Source organism: Brachyhypopomus gauderio, chromosome 13 (genome assembly GCF_052324685.1).
Source record: "Brachyhypopomus gauderio isolate BG-103 chromosome 13, BGAUD_0.2, whole genome shotgun sequence".
NCBI lineage: Eukaryota > Metazoa > Chordata > Actinopteri > Gymnotiformes > Hypopomidae > Brachyhypopomus > Brachyhypopomus gauderio.
This window is the reverse complement of record NC_135223.1, coordinates 1,339,460-1,356,959: the sequence shown is the minus strand read 5'-3', so window position 1 is coordinate 1,356,959 and position 17,500 is coordinate 1,339,460. Positions and strand designations below refer to the sequence as shown.

At 46.7% G+C, this 17,500-nt stretch overlaps 1 protein-coding gene across 1 annotated transcript in view; it reads left to right on the top strand.

Annotated features, from left to right (window-relative positions):
* cadm4 (cell adhesion molecule 4) overlaps positions 1 to 17,500 on the top strand; it is a 103,912-nt gene that overhangs the window by 74,365 nt on the left and 12,047 nt on the right. Inside the window, exon 2 of the mRNA XM_076971257.1 lies at positions 7,769 to 7,915. Within this exon, the coding sequence (XP_076827372.1) occupies positions 7,769 to 7,915 (147 nt within the window). The remainder of the gene's footprint in view (positions 1 to 7,768; positions 7,916 to 17,500) is intronic.

Genomic DNA, 17,500 nt, shown 5'->3' with positions numbered 1-17,500 from the left:
GGAGAGGGGAGAGAGAGAGAGATGGAGACAGAGAGAGAGAGAGAGAGGGGGGGGGAGAGAAAGAGAGAGGGGGAGGGAGAGAGGGAGGGAGGGGGAGAGAGGGAAAGAGAGTGGGAGAGAAAGGGAGAGGGAGAGAGAGAGGGAAAGAGGGAGAGGGGGAGAGAGAGAGGGAAAGAGAGAGGTGAGGGACGTGGGGAATATGCAGAAAGGAGAGCAGGTTCTATAGGGAGGCAGAAGAAGTGGTGTGGTAGGCACAGATACGACAGCAGCTCTGTGAGGTCACCTCAGAACCACCGCGGGAAGTTTGCGCTCGGAGCGCAGAGGCCCGTCCGCCGTCTCCGGGGAAAGCGCTGACTTCAGGCCCTCGCCATTCAGCCCTCGTGATGGCAATCGAGAAGATATGAAAGGGAAATGGTTCTAGGAATGGATCAATAAATGGCCGATCAGCACTCCTGCCCTGGAGCGTGAAGAACAGGCATGTTGGGGTGAACATCTGCTCGTGAAATGTGGCGTTGGGTGAAGTTATGGGGTTTTCCCGGAGAAGCTGCACACTTTACTCCACAATGCCAGCCGCTCGGTATCAGCTAGGCACAAGGGCAGTGAATATCTTTCCTGGGTTTTTCCTTCTCTCTCTCCCTCTGTCTCTCCCTCTCTCTCTCTCTCTCTCTCTCTCTCCCTCTCTCTTTTGAAGGAGCATTGTCTCCATAGTCGTGGGTTGCTCTGCCTACTCGAGATGAGCTAGGCACAAATTCAGAATATTGGATCCATGGTCATTCTGTGGACGAGAGAAAGAGAAGAGAGAGAGAGAGAGAGAGAGAGAGAGAGAGAGAGAGAGAGATGTGGGGTCATTAGCCTTTACAATATGAGCGTTACGTAATTCTTGCCATCCCAGTGTTCGTGCCTTTGAATATAAGCTGGGAGGAAGGGTGAGGAGATGCCTGCTGGGTGAGCGTGTGTCACGGTGAGCGTGTTGTGAAGGATTTCAGGGACTTCCATTTTGGAATTGGCCCGAGGCTAACTCCAGCAGGCTAACTCCAGCAGGCTAACAGGATGTATTACGCCTGGAGATTTGTACGCAGACCCTTTACCAGCACAGACGGCTCTACGCTCCCCAGTCATCCCAGTTCACCCCAGTCGTCCCAGTTCCCCCCAGTTCCCCCACCCCTCACCCACCGCCCCCCTGGCAGAGCGGGCCGCTTCACCACGCCTGGCATCACCACGCGGGAGCAGAGAGGGAGAGAGAGGTCTGCTAATGATGGAGAGGAAGATTAGAGTGACGGAGAGAGAGAAAGGAGGGAGAAGTCCAGAGTAATGGAGAGAAGAGAAGAATGAAAGGGAGGAAATGAGGCGAGTTTGGGGGGGTGACGAGGCTGAAATATGCTCACGGGACGGGGGATGTTGGGGACGCGAAGGTCGGGACAGAGACGGAGGGAGAGAGACACGGAGAGGGAACAAGAGAAGAAGAGAGGGATTGAGAGAAGGGAAGAGAGGGAGGGGTGAGGAAAGGGATGAAAGACAGAATGAGAGAAGGGGAGAGACATGGAGAGGGAGAGAGAGGGAGAAAGTGATGGAGAGAGAGGGAGAGAGAAGGAGAGGGGATGCGAGGCCAGGGATGGTGGCGGAAGCGTGCAGACGGCGGCGTGCGTGGCGTAAATAGAACATCAGACGGAGCAGGAAGGAGCGGGAAATGGCGGGACACGAGGGGCGAACGCGGGACGGAACAGACGAAGGAACAGAGACGAACATCAACGTGAGGAGCGTTAACAACCGGAGGAGCGCAATTAGAGGAGCAGAGACTGGGGGACGACTCCGCTGCTTCTAACATCACACGGCTGCGTCTGCCTCTCTCTCTCTCTCTCTCTCTCTCTCTCTCTCTCTCTCTCTCTCTCTCTTGTAGACAAAAGCACACAGCTGATTATACCTGAAGCCTGAGCCACTGAACAAATCACATTTGGAGACGGAAACGAACGGGGCTCTTTGGTGGCCGAGACGACAGTGCGAGGAGAAAGAGAGGGATGGGCGATAACGGAAGGAAAGGAAGAAGAACAGGTGGTGCTGAACGGACGCTGGGGGAAACGAGTAGGAATGAGGGAATGAGAACAGCAAGAGACATGGATGGATGGAGGAAATGAGGGAGAAGAAGAGGGAGGAACGAGGGATTAGACTAAGAGAGGTTTAGCGGAAGGTGGAGTAAAGCTGTGGGTGTAGAAGGGAGAGATTAGGAGAAAGGAAATTGGGGATTTGGGGGTGTACGAATCCGGCGTGGGGGCGGGATTACGAGTGAGAGCTGCGAATAGGATGGCGAAGAGGAATGGGGACAGGAAACAGAAATAAAGGAAAGGGGGCAGGGTTATTGGTGGCTTCGCAGGGTAATGAGGAAGAGAGGGGAATTGTTGGAATGATTATTTATAGCTGCAGCGTGATTTTTTGAGCTGTTGGAATGGCAGCCAGAGAGATCCCTCACAGGAGCAGAGTCTCGCTTTTGGACCGGAGAGACGATGAGATGATAAAAGAGAAAATGATGAATCTGTCAGCGAGTCCCTCAAAGAAGGCCCCTGCACCACTGTCCAGATCTTATTTACCCTGGTCTAGTGAACGTGAGCACAACCGCACAGGCAGATACACACACACACACACACACACACACACACACACACACACACACACACACAATGCTTGCTTGTTGTTTTTCAAAGTGAAAAGATAACTCAGAGGAAGCAGAAAACACATTAAAACTTCAGGTGGGATGCACAGATGTGTGTTTCTGTGTGTGTGTGTGTGTGTGTGTGTGTGTGTGTGCTCAAGCAAACAGGAGAGATAAAACAACCTAGGAGTGAGGGGAGATTTGGGAAGTGATGGCTAAATTAAGACAAAAAGGCTGTCGTTGTCTAACCAGATGGAAGGATGAAACAGGAGACAAGTGGAGAGAGACTGAGATGAGACTGAGCAATGAGAGAAAACAGAAGTGTTCATCTCCTTTCCTGCATCTCTAGAGCTGATGTCTGTCTTAGTGTACGCCCTGTGTGTGTGTGTGTGTGTGTGTGTGTGTGTGTGTGTGTATGTGTGTGTGTGTGTGTGTGTGTGTGTGTGTGTGTGTGTGTGTGTGTGTTTGAGAGCGGGGTGGGTAACTGTGAGCCTCCTATAGCTTGAGGTTGTAACTCAGCAATGCAATCCTGGACTGAATAGTGACAGTATGGATTTAGTGCAGCCCAAATGGCAGCTCTATAGCTGGCTCTCTCCCAGCTCTTTAAATCCTACTGGCCTACATCTCCCATAATTCACTGCTGCTTCCCACAGACCTTTACATCAAGCCCTCTATAGGTCTTGTTTATTCATTCGCATTTGCCTTTTGGAAATGATAGCCTGTCCCTCTTGATCTAGACCCACGTAAATTAGGGCTAGTTTCAGGTGGAAAGAGAATATTACCATGTTCAGAGAGCAGTTTCACCACATTAATAGACCGCCCCCATCTGGCCAAGATATAAACTACACATAAAGTATCTCCCTAAAGTTATTTATCTGCTTTTTATAGCAGTGCAGTGACAGTGTATCGATCGCTTTCACTTTCATTCAGAATATGTTGAGTGGATCCATTTTATTACAGCTTGTCTTTAATTGGGTCAAGAGATAATCCGTCTACCGCAGGTTTTCTTCTCTTACTCTTCTCCCCCACTGTTCATTCGTATAGCCTATCCTCATGAAACTGGTATCTTACCCATAATGCACCTTCCCCCCGACAGACCAAGGAGGCATAAATTGGTTTTCTCACATATCTCACATCTGCTGAAAACTCGAAAGCCATCGCTCTTCTGTTGCGCGATAGCTTTCCGTAGCGCGCGCTCACGGGCGCACGCGCCACTTCTCTGCACGCGCGCCTTTTCTTTTTTTTTACCCATTCGTTAATTCCCGTCATGTCCTCGAGGAGGAGGCGGGTGTCACGGCGCGTTTAACGGGCGCTCCGTTCGTTGCGTTTTGTTTCACTTCTCACTCAGGCGCTTTCTGCTCAGTTTTGTCACAAAGTTCGCGCTTCTTGCTCTACTTCTGGCGGCTTTTCATAAGCATTTAATTGCCATCCCTTCATTCTGAGGACTTCACTTGATGTATAGTGCTGTTGGAACAATTAGGCGCCATTAAAACAATGGCAGACGGGTCTGTAGGCGCCAAAGTGCTGACTAATAATAGTCATTAGAATAATAATTGAAACGGCAATGGCGTTGCTGATTGCTCAGAAATGAATCACAATATTGATGTGGGGAATAGAAGTTATAACTACCGAATTACAATAGCAATTGTCTAAAATATTTTGAGGAAACGTTCTGACACAGTTCATCTTTTTATTACACCTTTTCTTGACATTTTCCGTACCTCGCCTGTCACTGTTTTATTACCCCGCAATGCCTCTCTGGTGAGTATTAGACAGAGGCTCTATACCTGATTAAGTCTGACTAAATTAAATTTAAATGAAGTCAGACGAGCAGGCCGGTTAAGTGATGGAGGGTTTTGCACGGCCGAAATATCTCTCCCCTAAAGGCTATTCTGTAGCTTTTCTCATTTTTCCTCATTCTGCGTCTGTAGTTTTTCTTCACTGCTCCCACATAAAGAATGCGCACGTTCATTGAACGTGGCCTCGACTTTTTTTTTATGGCTTTGTATCTTTTACACTTAGCTCAGCAATTCTCGTCGAGCCTCCTCCGACAGCATGCGACTTTAGAGATACCTGGAGACTACACAGTAAACTCAGAAAAAAACACCAACTGGTGCCGCAGATAACAGGTGCGCCACAATATGCTTCGTCTACCAAGGGGTATTCAAATGAGCGCGTGCCCTGTTTAAGTTGTCCCAACCAAGCAGTGCTTCGCAGTAGTTAACCGATTCGCGGCTTCGCGTTCGAGTTAATTAGTCCTGTTGTTTGTGCCGGGGAAAAGCCTCCAGGAGCTACAGCAGATCCAGCATGTCACACGGTGGTTTTGCCGCAGACGTATAAGCATACCAATTACTACATTAGATGTGTGTTATGAAGCCCCATCTTTCCGTTTATGCCCCTCCAGCCAGAGTTGATCATTGTACATGTTGTGACTCTCCAGACAGTGTCTTTCACATCCAAACCTTCCTGAAGTCCTAATGTAGTGATCTATAAATAAAAACAGAGTTAGATAAATAATAAGAAGAAAATCAAGCATAAGTAAATGACATGTCAACAACTGCTGGCAAAAATAAAGGAATCATTACACAAGGCTTTTCAACATTTTGGCTTTGTGAAGACATGACATTAAGCATCAGGATAGAAAACAATAACAAAAATTATGAGAATTACTACATAGAGAATAATTTGTGTTTGCTTACCATGTTATTTCTTCAAGAAACTGCAGAGTTGAGGTCCATCAATGGAAGTAGTTCCTCATCAAGGATTTGACCAGGGAAAGGAGAACAGGGAACATAATGTTGATGATAGCTCAACACACATTTGACCAGGGAAAGGAGAACAGGGAACATAATGTTGATGATAGCTCAACACACATTTGACCAGGGAAAGGAGAACAGGGAACATAATGTTGATGATAGCTCAACACACATTTGACCAGGGAAAGGAGAACAGGGAACATAATGTTGATGACAGCTCAACACACATTTGACCAGGGAAAGGAGAACAGGGAACATAATGTTGATGATAGCTCAACACACATTTGACCAGGGAAAGGAGAACAGGGAACATAATGTTGATGATAGCTCAACACACATTTGACCAGGGAAAGGAGAACAGGGAACATAATGTTGATGATAGCTCAACACACATTTGACCAGGGAAAGGAGAACAGGGAACATAATGTTGATGATAGCTCAACACACATTTGACCAGGGAAAGGAGAACAGAGAACATAATGTTGATGATAGCTCAACACAGATTTGCAGACTAGTATTTTCTTTTAACATTTAAGCAACTGGTCATAAATTGAAAGAAAACTATGGTAACACCTATTTAAAATCAAATATCAAATTAAAAGAGATGACACTGTGTTTGGTAATAGCAGAATGAGCTTGTTGGCATAATAATACAGCTTAGCTAGATCAACATTTATATTCATTATATGAATTAGTTACATTAGCTAGCTAAACATATACTCCCTTTGTGCATCCCTTTGTTCTCAGCGCTAGCAGCTCTTCCCTCTTGTAAACAAAACTTGTCCTTAAAGTGTTCACGATAACAGACTCCCTGTCCATAGGACACACTAAGTTATCACTAAACCAGCGATAAAAACAAACAAAGAGAGAAAAAGTAAAGGAAATGGGCTAAAACAGTACACAAAGGCTACTGGAGTAGGCTACCGCACGGCGCAGGAAGAGAAAGTTAGCTAGCTAGCTAGCCGTTAGCAAGCTAGTCTACGCTAGAGAACACAGAAAAATAATAACGCATACAAAATGCATACAGACAAATTTAGCGAAAGTAGCACTATTTTAAAGTACAGTTAACCAATTGTAAAACTTAGCAAGCCTCCTTGTCAATGTTCTTTTGGGCATGGAGAGAAACTTAAGTCTTACCTTGTGCGTGCGCAAAACGTGTGTGTCGCCATTTTCCTTGTGGTCGGAAGTGCAGGTAGAGTGTTGGGTGATTGTCCTCTAGACTTTCAGTGCGAACTCCAGCCGATCGACTCTCACCTTCAGCATGTGCTGCCTTAATGTTTTGTCACGAGTATAGCAAATAAAACTAAAAGGTAAAGTCTGTGAACAAACTAAATTAAATTTAATTAAGTTGGCTTGACAAAGCATATGTGGTACCTTTAATTACTATAGTCTTTTTAAATCAAATCAAATATATTTATATAGCGCTTTTCACAACACATGTTGTCAAAAAGAGCTTTACAGGATTTACAAGTTTTAACAAACTTTTTTTTTGGAGTTTTTGGAGTTTTTTTATAATGTATTACGGCCCAGATCAGTACTGAGGCATGTGGGCCAAATAACAGTTTGTAACATGTGGGCCACTTTTGGCTCACATGTAGGTAACACTGCCATATCTGTGCCAGAAGTGGCCCACATCTGTTTTGGAACTTGTGGGCCTTATGATTTTTTTTGTATGTGGGCCACTTTTGGCTCACATGTAGGTAACACTGCCATATCTGTGCCAGAAGTGGGCCACATCTGTTTCGCAACTTGTGGGCCAGATGTGTGTTTTCAATATGAGGGCCACCTCTGGCTCACATGCGGTTTGCGAGTCCCGACAGTGAGCCACCAGTGCCATATCTCAGCCGGGAGTGGCCCACATCCGTCTGCTATCTGGGGTCTGTCTCACCCAGGTCCGGGTTGGGAGGCAGGAACAGGTTTGCCGACTGCGTTTCTTGGGAATCAGTAAATTTATCCCCCCCGACGATCCATGCCGATGATGTCATGGCAGTGAGTCACCAGCTCCTGTGTAGGCCTGAGTGTCAGGCTCCAGATAATTGCATTTCATCCAAGCCAGACGTCCAGCGTTCACGCAGCTGCTTGGCCAGGGATTGGCCAGGTTGGTGAGGGCCGGCGAGCAACTGAGGTGACCGGTTTAGCGATGGTGCCGTAAACAGCTGGAAAATGGCCATGGGGTAGAAGTCAGGGGGTCCCCACTGGGCTGAATGTCAGAGCCAAATGTGCTAGAAAGGAGAGTGATGGCCTGTGCTGGAGGATGATGTTGATGAAGGTGGCAATGACCTAACCATGTAATTAACCCCATCTCTCTCTCTCTACCTCTCTCTCCCTCTCTCTCTGTCTCCTCTCTGTTTCTCTCTGTCTCTCTCAGCACTGGGGCAGGCGGTGGAGGCGGAGAACGTGACAGTTTTTGAGGGTGGCACGGCACAGATCTCCTGTCGCCTGCAGAACTACGATGGTTCCATAGTGGTCATTCAGAACCCACGCAGGCAAACTCTCTTCTTCAATGGCACACGGGGTGAGTGCAGATGAGCCCGACAGGCACCTTTCACTCACCCACCTGGAGCTGGGTACAGTTGGGTTTCTACACCACACCAGATCAGACCCCTCCACCAATACCACACCACACCAGATCAGACCCCTCCACCAATACCACACCAGATCAGACCCCTCCACCAACACCACACCAGATCAGACCCCTCCACCAATACCACACCAGATCAGACCCCTCCACCAATACCACACCAGATCAGACCCCTCCACCAACACCACACCACACCAGATCAGACCCCTCCACCAACACCACACCACACCAGATCAGATCCCTCCACCAATACCACACCAGATCAGACCCCTCCACCAATACCACACCAGATCAGACCCCTCCACCACTCCCCCACCACACCACACCAGATCAGACCCCTCCACCAATACCACACCAGATCAGACCCCTCCACCAACACCACACCACACCAGATCAGACCCCTCCACCAATACCACACCAGATCAGATCCCTCCACCAACACCACACCAGATCAGACCCCTCCACCAACACCACACCAGATCAGACCCCTCCACCACTCCCCCTCCACACCACACCAGATCAGACCCCTCCACCACTCCCCCTCCACACCACACCAGATCAGACCCCTCCACAACTCACAATTTTCTAATTAGTGTAATCCAGGTAAAATTAATGGAATCAACACAAGCCTGAGCAAAATCCTGGTGAGGACTTTTACTTTCTGAACCTGGAATTGACACTTCTGCACACCAGATCAGACCACTCCACCTGTCCCCCACCACACCACACCATATCAGACCCCTCCACCAGTCCCTAACCACACCAGATCAGACCTCTCCACCACTCCCCCACCACACCAGATCAGACTCCTCCACCAGTCCCCCACCACACCACACCATATCAGACCCCTCCACCACTCCCCCACCACACCAGATCAGACTCCTCCACCAGTCCCCCACCACACCAGATCAGACTCCTCCACCAGTCCCCCACCACACCACACCAGATCAGACCTCTCCACCACTCTTCCACCACACCACACCAGATCAGACCCCTCCACCAGTCCCCCACCACACCAGATCAGACCCCTCCACCACTCCCCCACCACACCAGATCAGACCCCTCCACCAGTCCCCTACCACACCAGATCAGACCCCTCCACCACTCCCCCACCACACCACACCAGATCAGACCCCTCCACCAGTCCCCCTCCACACCACACCAGATCAGACCCCTCCACCACACCATACCAGATCAGACCCCTCCACCTGTCTCCCATCACACCACAGGATCAGACCCCTCCACCCAGGATCTGTCTGCTCCCACAGTACACATCCAACCTACACAATTTTACACCCATGACAAAAGCAGCGTGTCTTCTCCCATAGCACTGGCTTAAAGTCAGGAAATAATTGTGCACTTCAGCATGGTAGCCAGCACCCAGAATCCCACCTTGACACACAGTCTCGGTATCAGTGCACCTGCACATAATGACATCAATAATATGTCCAGAACAGTTGGCACGGTAACCTAATAAAACCAGCACAGTTGGCATGGCGACCTGACACTCCAAAACTGAACATTGCTTCACGAAAATAACTGCACACAAAAGTTAGTGTACTTGCTCAGCAAGTATTGGAAGGGAGTTTGACAAACAGGCTGATAAACAGGCTGTTGGCAATTCCACGTTATGAAGCTCACGCACTTGTCCAGCTTCACGTTTAGCGGTCTGAAAATAGAGGCATGTGTTGTGCTCAGCACTCATTTGCAGCTTTGATTCATGCCTTGTAAATGTGTGTGATGTTCCCCAGGCTTCCCCCCCTCCCACCACTGTCTCCTTCAGTACCTTGTAGTGCACAGAGCCCCGTTTCCCAAAGGCCTGCTGGATCTCAGCAGACCCCATTGTTCTGCAACAACAGTTCAGTCTGGCGCTGACCTAATAACGAGCTTTTGTGATATGTGATAATAGAGATTTTTTTATTTTATTTATTTGTTTTTTATGGTTAAACTGAACAGATGCTGTTTTTGGTGTGACTCATGCCTGCTGCTTCGGATATGACCGATAACAGCCGCTCCGTCTCCAGAGACTTGGTCAGCACTAAAGTGCCGTGTTGCATTCCCAGATCTTCTGTTTTTGGTTTTTGTCATAGTTAATCAGAAAATGCTAAGTAGTGATATCGCTGGTTATTAGCAGAGCGACTGGAATTTAAATATAACATTGGAGTTTTAGTGGTAAACTGTGCATATTTTAAAACCTTTTTTCATTTTTTGCATTGTGGTATGGTTCACTTTTGAGCCTTTTTACCCATAGTAAACCACAATGACAAAGCAAAAATAGGCTTTTGGAAGCAAGGACAGCTTCAACCCTTCTTGGAATTATCCTACACGCTTGGTACAGCTTCCTGTTGGAGGTTTCTCCCATTCTTTTCGATGGAGTCATTCAACTTCAGCCAGGTTGGATGGGGGCTGTCAGCACACAGCCATTTTCAGGGCTCTGCAGACCTCTCTATCGGGACATTCCTGAAGTTTCTCTAAGCAAATCCTGTGTTTTTTGCAGTAAGATTCAGCTCGTCTTGTTGAAATGTCTGAAACGTCGGCCCCTGCCTGACATCTTGGGCAATCTGGAAAACATTTTCTCCCATGGTTGTTCTGTAACTTTTCTTCTTCTGTCTTACTCTTTATATCTTGACTACACTTCCAGTGCCTTTGGCCAAAAAACATCCCCACTTCACGACACTGTCGTTACCATTTGACTCTGAGGATGACGTTAATGAGGAGACGCGAGGTGTTTAGTTTCCTCCATACACATCACTGGGAATTGTGGCCAGATAATTCAATCTTCATTTCCACAGATCAGAGGATCTTGCTTCTCATGGATTGAGAGATGATTGAGAGATGTTTATGTGCCAAGCAGACTTTAATATGCGTTTTAAAAATGAATGTTGACCCAGCCATTGGCGTTATGGGTGAGGTGCTGCACCAATGGTTGTCCTCCTGTGAGGTTTCCCCATTTCCACAGTGGAACACTGGATCTTTACAGTGACCAATGGGTTCTTGGTTGCCTATCTGACCAAGGCCCTTTGTCTTCAATTACTCCTTTATTTGTGCATCTGTTAGTGAACTTCTTCTATTTAAGAAAGACGGAGGCTACTGTAGTCTGTCTCACAGGTCTCTCACAGGTCTCTCACAGGTCTCTGTCTCACAGGTCTCTCTCAGGTCTCTGTCTCACAGGTCTCTGTCTCACAGGTCTCTCACAGGTCTCTCTCAGGTCTCTGTCTCACAGGTCTCTCACAGGTCTCTCTCAGGTCTCTGTCTCACAGGTCTCTGTCTCACAGGTCTCTCACAGGTCTCTCTCAGGTCTCTGTCTCACAGGTCTCTGTCTCACAGGTCTCTCTCAGGTCTCTGTCTCACAGGTCTCTCTCAGGTCTCTGTCTCACAGGTCTCAGATCACTGTCTCACAGGTCTCTCTCAGGTCTCTGTCTCAAAGGTCTACAGACAGTTCTTTCAAACTCAAGGCTTTATTTTCACTTTGATATACAACTGTGAGACCTCATACAGACAGACAGATGGGTGCCTTTCCTAAAAGTGTCCTAAAATGTGTGCATATTTGCTTTATCATTGCAGCATATTCCATGTATATTAATGCGATTTGTAGCCCTATAATTACTATTACAGCTATTGTTATAATTATTAGAACCAAGCTAGAAGTTAAGAATATTTACCTTTTAGACAGTCTGTATTAGACAGACCTCTTTAGAGTGAACAAACGAATATTCACACCACCCTTCAAAGGGGCGCGTGTGTTTTAGCTAGTGGGCCTAGCTCGTTGATCAGATGCAGTCTCACAGTTACGTCCTCTTCTCCCATGAGAACAGTGCGGCTAGGGCAGCATCTGCAGCCCCCCCCCCCCCCCCCCCCCCCCAACAGATAGCCTTTATCATCATTTAAATGCATTTAAATTGTCATCATTTATCTTGTTGAATTAGTTTAGAGTGATTACCTTGGATTTAATTCTAAAGGCCCTTTTAAGTAATGACCCTAACCCCCACCCATCGCCACTATCACTCATTTTTGGAATTCTTTCAAGTGGCTTTAATCTTTTGACAAGACATCAGTGTCCCATTCTGTTAGCATGAGGACACCAGCCAGTCGGGAGCCCCTCCCTCTCCCCGCTGAATGTCATAGGAAAGATGAAGCCAATAAGGTCGATTAGGCACAAATAGAATCTGGTTAGCCAGTTGGAGATGAAGGAGGTGCGTAGGAGTGAGTGTGAACTCTGTGTACACGGAGCCTAGCGCCACGTTTAGTGACTACCACGCTCATTAGGCCATTTTGTTGAAGCTGAATTACCTCACCGTTCATCGCACTATTTTCACACCATCTCTTCAAAAAAAAAGTCTTGGACCTATTAATATCTGTTGGTCCACTATGAGAGGATGTCAGATCCTGGCCTTGCTCACTCTGCTCACCGCCTAAGAGCTCTGGTCTAAATGCTTTGAGAGACAGCGAATGGGTTTCTCGGCTGGCTAACTAATGGGTCCTGATAGCACTCTTTTAGTGGATGGTGGAGCAGAAATATCCCTTTGGGCCCATAAACATGGCAACCTATCAGCACTGTCCATCCCCCCCCCCCCCCCCCCCCCCCCACCGCCACATATACCCCCCATGAGTCTATTCCGATTGGCTAGCCCTGAATAGTATGCAAATGAGGCGTGACTAAAGGTGACATGTGCTTGGACAATGCTCTGACATTTCGCTGCCATTTAGCCTGTGGGAAAGCATTTATCTGTTTTAGAAAAGACTCTTTTATACTGTGTGTTGAACAGGGCCAGGAAGAAAAGATCCACACAGAGGCGAACTGCTACACGTTAATCTTTACACACAGAATTATCCACACTACACACCAGCAGTGCTACACTAGGACAGTGTGTACACGCTCTTACAAGTTTAATGTCCACTAACGTGCCGTCTCACACACTCGCTCGCTCACTCACTCACTCTCATTCATTCATTCACTCACTCACTCTCACTTACTCACACTGACTCACACACTCACTCTCTCACTCTATCACACTCACTCACTCACTAGCTCACTCACTCACTCTCATTCACTCACTCACTCGCTCACTCACTCTCATTCATTCACTCACTCACTCACTCTCACTTACTCACACACTCACTCACTCACTCACTCACTCACTCACTCACTCACTTCCTCCCTGCCTCATTCAGTCCCTGTCACTTTCCCTCCCTTACCTATTTCCTCAATCTCTCCATTCCTCAATCATTGCTAAACATGCTCATTCTCTCACTCTCTCACTCCCACCCCCTCTCTTGTGCCTCTCACTCCTCACAGCTCCTCCTGACTCACTCCCCCTGACTCCCTCCCTCACTCACTCACTCATTCACTCACCACACTCCCTCACACCCCCTGACAATGGACTCACAAACACAAATGCCCGTTCAAAGTGGCAAATGCCAAAATGTCCATCTCTCAGACCCAATTACCTTATAGTTGGCAAATGGCACCGATTGCTCGGAGACGTCACAGTGGAATAGAGCAGAGGTCCAGTTCTGCTGTGCATGCAGAGTGGTTAAAGAAAAAAGCCACTTGGAAGTGCTAGCATGTGTTAGCCTTCAGTCAATACATAATGAGCCCACACATCCTCAGCTCATAATGGCTGCTCCCTTATCGTTGCTTGTTATTATTCTCATTTTCTGAGGACTGATTGTACTCTCCTCTTCTTGAACAAGGGCAGGAACCACCCCCTCACTCCAGTCCTCCATGTCTTAGTCCTTTCTTCTCGCAAGGCAGTGATTACCTGTGTGAGCTTTCTCCCCCTCACTCCCAACACTCTCGCTCCATCAAACATTTCCCCTCCTACATGTCTTTTCCTTTAAGCTTGGGCCTCCACCAGAGATCTGGGAGCTTGAGGCTCCTGCACCGTATCTTAGCTGTTGCCAGGATCGCTCACTTCTCAACAAAGATCTCAGATGTTGTTCCTGAGAACTGATGGAACCAGTTTGGGGGTTACAGCCAGTGTTAGAAATTAAATTTTTCTTCCACCTGCCACTGTTGGATGAAAAATTCTACCAGCCATTTTTTTACCAGCCACCATTTTGTAATCATAAATTTTGTCTTGGGTAAAAAAAAAACATCAACATCAATACACATGAATCAAATGGAAATGTTTTATTTCAAAATCTTACTTTTGGTTATTCATTTTTTTTGGTTTTTTTTTCTGTATCAGACATGAACAATGTACGAACATTCATGGTCTCTTTGTCACTCTGGTTTCAGTAACCCTCCTTCAGCATCTGAATCAGCATCCCAAACACTGCAGACATCACTGCAGACATCTGTATCGGCTAGTTACCTACGTAGCCATAGCAAGCTAAGCTTAAGTTAAGCTGCATCCTAAACTACTATACTATTATACTACTATAACAGACATATCAGCCTTACTTCATTTTGATAAAGTGGAATCCACTAGCTATATGCTAGCTACTTAAGGTAAATTAGACAGCTAGATACTTAGCGATCGTAAGTGCATGCGGCAGATCTAAAACTTTTCCAAAACTAGTAAAACAGATCCGAAACTAGTAAAACATATCCGAATAACGTTTAGGATGCGTCTTCACCATAGCTATGGCTACGTAGGTAACTATCTAGATGTAGATTTATGCAGTGTTTTCATTAATCTAGGTAGCAGCTATGTCTGAATTCCTATAATTCTACATTTGTGGCACACGCTCATCGCTGCCCCCCGACAGCCCAGCTGTAACAGTAGAAGAAGAACTGAACAGAAATGTGGCGGCCCGATTTGAAGCCTAAAACAACATTGAACACTCTCTACTTCTCCTGTGCCCATTCATATCCTGCCACTGTGGCTTGTGAGAAGATCAAATTTACCTGCCACTTCATAAATGTACCCGCATTTGGCCAGTGGCTAATCTCCCACCCTGGTTACAGCCTCTAATACTCTGGTCACCACGGGAACCGCTGTTGCCTACACCTTTGACATCTTGTCTAGCTCTTCGCTGAGCTCTTAGTATTTCTTGAGCTTTTCGTGTGCATTTTTTTAAATGTTGCTTTTACTTAAGATTGCTACATCTAACATTACTGTTGTTTGTCCATGTCCGGTTGGATAGCCACTACCATTTTGTCAGTCTGTGTCTGGATGTCCCACAGGATCTTAGCTCGTTCATTCTCCACCATCTTTGGAGATGTGTCCCACTTTGACCGCTGAACTCAGCGCAGATGTTACTGTATACTATACCAGCCCCATGGCGTTCCACGTATACTCTGCTGGCTAGCATCTCACATCCCAACGCTATGTGCTGGATTGTTTCAGGGGCATCTTTGCATCTTTGCGTCTGGGGTCTTGTCTTTTGCGGTAGATCCAAGCCTCTACAGATCTTGTATTCAAAGGTCGCTCCTGTGCTGCCATGACTGCTGCCTCTGTGTCTTTCAATCCAGGCTTTTCCAGCCATTGGTAGGACTTTTCTATATCAACCACTTCCACTTTTCTGCCGGTGGTATATACCATGCGAGCTTTATCCTCCGATCATGTCTCCTGCTCCTCGTCACTCTGACCCACCCTGCTCTTCTGAAGTCTGAGGTACTCACTAAGCACCTCATCACTGGGGGCCATCTTCCTAGCATATTGCTGGATCTCAGATGTTTCTTCCTGAATAGTGGCTCACCAGACACCCCCCCCCCCCCCCACGCTTAGTCTACAGTCTCAGAGTGCTGTCAGTGCATCGGGAGGGGTTTCCTTGTCTTGATATCAGTAGCTTAAATCTGCTAATTTGGTCGGCATATTATGCCAGTGGGCTGTGGGCTGATGGGTAGAGTGCAGGCATTTATAGTCTTGATCTTCTTCCTGTTCAGGACTTGCCTCACACTGTAAGTACTGAGCCTCACTTTGAGTACTGAGCCTCACTTTGTAAGTACTGAGCCTCTCTCGGAGTACTGAGCCTCTCTCGGAGTACTGAGCCTCACTGTGAGTACTGAACCTCACTCTGAGTACTGAGCCTCACTCTGAGTACTGAGCCTCACTCTGTAAGTACTGAGCCTCACTCTGTAAGTACTGAGCCTCACTCTGTAAGTACTGAACCTCACTCTGAGTACTGAGCCTCACTCTGTAAGTACTGTAAGTACTGAGCCTCACTCTGAGTACTGAGCCTCACTCTGTAAGTACTGAGCCTCACTCTGAGTACTGAGCCTCACTCTGTAATTACTGAACCTCACTCTGAGTACTGAGCCTCACTTGGAGTACTGAGCCTCACTCTGTAAGTACTGAGTCTCACTCTGAGTACTGAGCCTCACTCTGTAAGTACTGAACCTCACTCTGAGTACTGAGCCTCACTCGGAGTACTGAGCCTCACTCTGTAAGTACTGAGTCTCACTCTGGGTACTGAGCCTCACTCTGTAAGTACTGAGCCTCACTCTGTAAGTACTGAACCTCACTCTGAGTACTGAGCCTCACTTTGTAAGTACTGAACCTCACTCTGAGTACTGAGCCTCACTCTGTAAGTACTGAGCCTCACTCTGAGTACTGAACCTCACTCTGAGTACTGAGCCTCACTCTAAGTACTGAGCCTCACTCTGAGTACTGAGCCTCACTCTAAGTACTGAGCCTCACTCTGAGTACTGAACCTCACTAAGTACTGAGCCTCACTCTGTAAGTACTGAGTCTCACTCTGAGTACTGAACCTCACTCTAAGTACTGAGCCATAGCTGCAGTCTCTTCATGATTCCCGTGTGCCTGTGGGATTCCAAGATTTTTGAACTCAGTTCTATAGCAGCGCACGCACACACACTCACACACACACACACACACACACACACACACACACTCACACACTCACACACACACACACACACACACACACACACACACACACACACACACACACACACACATCCACATACGCACACGCACACATACCTGGAAGGGGAAAGAGGAATATGCCAATTATACCTGCATGCCAAGATAAAGGTTGTGCAGAAACTGATTTAATGGAAAAAAACATGAAATACATTATTTAATTCTTTGCCCAAAATATAAATTAATAAGACATACATTCCTTAAGAAAATGCAAACAATTAGCTATGTATTTCCTCCGCGACTCTGATAAACTTGCTGTTATTCTTGGACAGGAAGCTGAGACAGGCAGTGAAATATGCCACAACTCTGCATAGTTTAAGGAAGGAACTTTAAAAAATTGCTTCCTTATGCTTTTATGCAGACACACTGTATGTTGGCATGGGCTTCTGTTGGTTCACTTATGAATTTTTTAAAAAATTGTTGATGTTTTTGCAGCTGTTGTTTCTGTTAAATATTAATGTCACCCCTCCCTTTTTTACAATTTTATGATGCTAAAATTGTACAATCTTTATAATACAATATATATATATATATATTGTATTATAAAGATTGTACATATATATATATATATATATATATATATATATATATATATATATATATATAACCTCATATATCTCTCCATCTCCTCACATCTCTCTTCCCTCCTCTCATTTGCTTCTTTTGCTCTCTGCTGCCTTTGCAT